At 33.0% G+C, this 3,674-nt stretch overlaps 1 protein-coding gene across 2 annotated transcripts in view; it reads right to left on the minus strand.

Annotated features, from left to right (window-relative positions):
* Positions 1–206: 206 nt before the first annotated feature.
* The window catches only part of LOC117174565 (transcription factor collier), a 117,845-nt gene continuing 114,377 nt past the window's right edge, over positions 207–3,674 (minus strand). Inside the window, exon 13 of one of the 2 annotated variants that reach the window (XM_033363786.1) lies at positions 207–2,147. In XM_033363786.1, coding sequence (XP_033219677.1) covers positions 2,035–2,147 — 113 coding nt within the window. In that variant the 3' untranslated portion in view covers positions 207–2,034. Of the gene's footprint in view, positions 2,148–2,763; positions 2,980–3,674 lie in introns of those variants that run through there. The other variant, XM_033363785.1, reaches the window with a different exon arrangement.

Genomic DNA, 3,674 nt, shown 5'->3' on the forward strand with positions numbered 1-3,674 from the left:
AATTTCTGTTTGGTGAAAAGCATTTCTTTTTTTCTTTTTGATATAGAGTTCATAGTTAAAAAAGGAAGAATAATTTTTTAAATAAAAATAAAGTAGTGAAAACTTTGTCGATTAAAGAAAGGGGTTGTTGATAGGGAGGGCGAATAAAACAAAGTATATTTCAGTGAATCCAAAATGTTTAATTCCCAAAAATGTAAGTATAATTTATAGTAATATACATAGACATGTTTTTCCTCGTGTACTTGTGTGAGTTGTATTTGTGTATATTCAAGTAACCGTAACATTATGCGTAGAAAGTTACTAATTAGTGAGAAAAAAAATTACAATACGGAAGCAGTTGTGAACAATAATGTTCACGGACAGTAGATTTTAAGCGGGAAGACATCCGTCGGATATGTTCTTCTCCGTGATATGCAAAATGAACTTCTAGACAGAAGTTTGTAAGATTACAGCTTATTAATTCAAACGAAATCCAATTCAGATATTGTACTCGTGAGTTCTCAATTAATCTGGACTCGTCGGATACTTTGGTTCTTTTCGTATACTTTCATGAGTCATGTATGAGATTTGGTTTGGACCGATTTTGACAAACAATCCAAACCATCTATACTTTTATACACTATAAATACAAGGTTTAACTTTTAAACGATCCATGATATATTTCATGTATCTACTTTTTATAGTATTTTTATAATGGACAAGTAGATCCAATCTGTTTAATCAATTTCATTTACACAATGATTCGGATTTTTAAAAGTTAAACCATGTCTTTTCATATGGAATAAACTACGGACTCTCTAAGGATTATGTACACTTATGTATAATAACGTTTATTCTACAAACGCGCTACAACGCTTCACAGCGTTATCTACTTATCGTGATTTATTTTCCTTTGTACATCGCAACAATATTTACAAATAATGTACAAATTACTATATATTCACGCAGATCACTTTGATATTGGTTGGCCTGCTTATGTGACAAGTTGAGGGATGGGAGAAAATTCACTTTCGCGTTCTAAAACTATTAAGTCTGTTACTCATTGATAAGCGATATGTCCGTATATTGGGGGTTTCTTCTTATTCTCCTTTAAACTTCCCGTCTATAGCAACGTTCGACTGATATAAAATATTCACTGCTTGCTCTGTTTTTGTTGGCAGGTGAGGTGGTTCTTCGCATATAATTGCCTAGAAAATAATTCTTCGATATTGCTCTTTATACATCTCTTATTTATTTATTTTCAATCCAATGCACGAATTATTATAGACAATTTTGTCTTCTTTTAAATAGCGATTTTAAATACTCAAGAACCTAATTCAACAGCCTGTGTACGAGAGATCGTTTTCTAATTTATTAAGAAAGGTCAAATAATTGCATACAGTAAACATTTTATACAAAAACAAAAACAGGATTTTTATATTCTAATATGAGATCATTAATAAGATGGAACAACCTTAATGTCTTTACAATCGTTTTTTACACAAACTAATATCTTGAAATCAGTCTTCAGCTGATACTTAAGATTCAATGAGACAAAACAATCAATTAAAATTTTCCAATCAGTGTTTCTTACATAGAGCATCCTAAAAATCAACCAGCCTTTCTATGTATAATTCATTTTACAGTCTTTTACAAACTCAATTTTTTTAACGACTGCCGCAAATCACTTCCAATCGAACGCCTACACTGAAAATGTGCGAGGAATATCCTGCATTCCTTCTTTATACGATATGTATATAATTTCTTATTTATAATTCGATCGTTAACAAAGATGTTCTAGTTTTGCACTGGTTTTATTTTCATGTCATATCATGACTTTCTAATTTCTATGAAATTCGCTATTATTTCACGATTGAATGTTGTAACAATTTTCTTCATATTCAACCTTATGCTCGTCAGGCATATGTAATATGAAGAGAAAAGTGAATTCTTCAGTTTATTGCCCCTGAAGATTTTTCTAATTTTGAAAAAAGCTCCACCAATCACTTGTAAATTGTAATCTTACAATTTCGGTAGAGCTTACATCTCGTAGCACTATTTACCACTTGATGATAAAAGTGGACTGCCAGCAGAGGAATATCCTTGGTTGCAAGTTGGCAACATGAAGGGGTTCATGTTGAATGGGGACCCAACCACTTCTCCAAGTCCTGCAACATATCAATTGTCAATTATAACTTACCGAGTATTTTTTGTGGTTGAATAGTGTTATATGAAAGTGAAAAGACAATAAAAGTGCAACACAATGATCATATAGATTCAACATTTACAAAAAGGAAAAGAAACATCTGGCCATAAGAATGTTGATATTGATAGCCACGTGCCAGGAATTGTTTCTACATTCTGACTGCCGTAGCAAAATTGTTAAGTGCCTGGACGGCAGTTCATCGAGTGCCTCCATAAATCTTTTCCCGGAGTGGCGAATACTTTCTTTTTTCTTACTTAAGAGCAATTTCTTTGAATGATTCCTGGCACGCTTTTCTGTTTAAGAAGTAGACGCAGCAACATAAGACACATAAGTGCAGGCCTCAAGAGACCAACCACAAGGGCCCAGGTTAATGCATTGGTTCCCGCTTTCACCGAGTGATTTTATCCTGTTTACTTTTGATACAAATTTTATTGTTATATTAAGAAATATGAACACGGCAGAGTAAAACATTTTAAGAACTTATATACAAATTTTAACAATTTAAAGTTAATTGATATCAAATTGAAAACCCGTGAAGAGAAAAGAAATAAATACTTGGGGAGTACGTACATTTTCGGGTTTCAGCTCTTAGCCGGATTCTCATAATTTTTTTATCGCAGTGCATGGGGTTGGTGGTGACGGTGGTGGTGGACGGTTTAGCGGTTACTGGGCGGCTGTGGCGAGGTGGTGCTGTGTGGACCAGTGCGGTGGGACTGAGGTGGTCGGTGGTCGAACTACGGGAGCGAACGCACTTCCGTCCCCGGACGAATAGAAAATGCCATATTGTTCGTGCGCTAAAACGAAAATCCACAAAGAAAATCATAAATAATGCAAATAAATAAGCAGCATGCGTGTAAGGTGCTCGTGCCCATGCATTTCTTATATACTACCAACTATTTGCTTGGCTTTTCTTTCAAAAAATAAGCCCAACGTCCAATTTTAATCAAGTGAATACAACAAAAATTTAGAATTGAATCAATAAAATGTCCGCTCAAGAAAAATCTGTTCGGATCAAGAAGATATTATATAATCCGTATTTGTTACAGTATCTTTGTGATGCAATACTTCATATTCCTTAAAGTGACCTATAAGTGGCCCATATCCAAATTTGCGAAAATAATTCTACTGTTTCTAAAATTCAATTTTTGTAGTTTTGTTTCTCTCTGTAGGAAGGAGTTATCTCAAAATACGTTTTTAATAGGTTGTTTGAAAATGCTTTTAAATAACTGTTCAATTTATTTCTGAAATATTATGCAAAATAAATCTTGAAGATAAAATACTATTTTTAACAACAAATTTTAAAAATAATTTCAAATATTTTTAGCAACATTTTTCAATATTTTGATTTTTCTCGTTAATATACTACCGAACTGTCACTTCCGCATTTATCATATTTGATTCAAAAATCGCTAATCATAGAGGCTTTTCGGCCTTCTTAAAAATCCAATTATTGATGTCAAGTTACTTGTAAAGTGCCACTCTTCTTCAC

The sequence above is a fragment of the Belonocnema kinseyi genome, chromosome 6 (genome assembly GCF_010883055.1).
Source record: "Belonocnema kinseyi isolate 2016_QV_RU_SX_M_011 chromosome 6, B_treatae_v1, whole genome shotgun sequence".
Lineage (NCBI taxonomy): Eukaryota > Metazoa > Arthropoda > Insecta > Hymenoptera > Cynipidae > Belonocnema > Belonocnema kinseyi.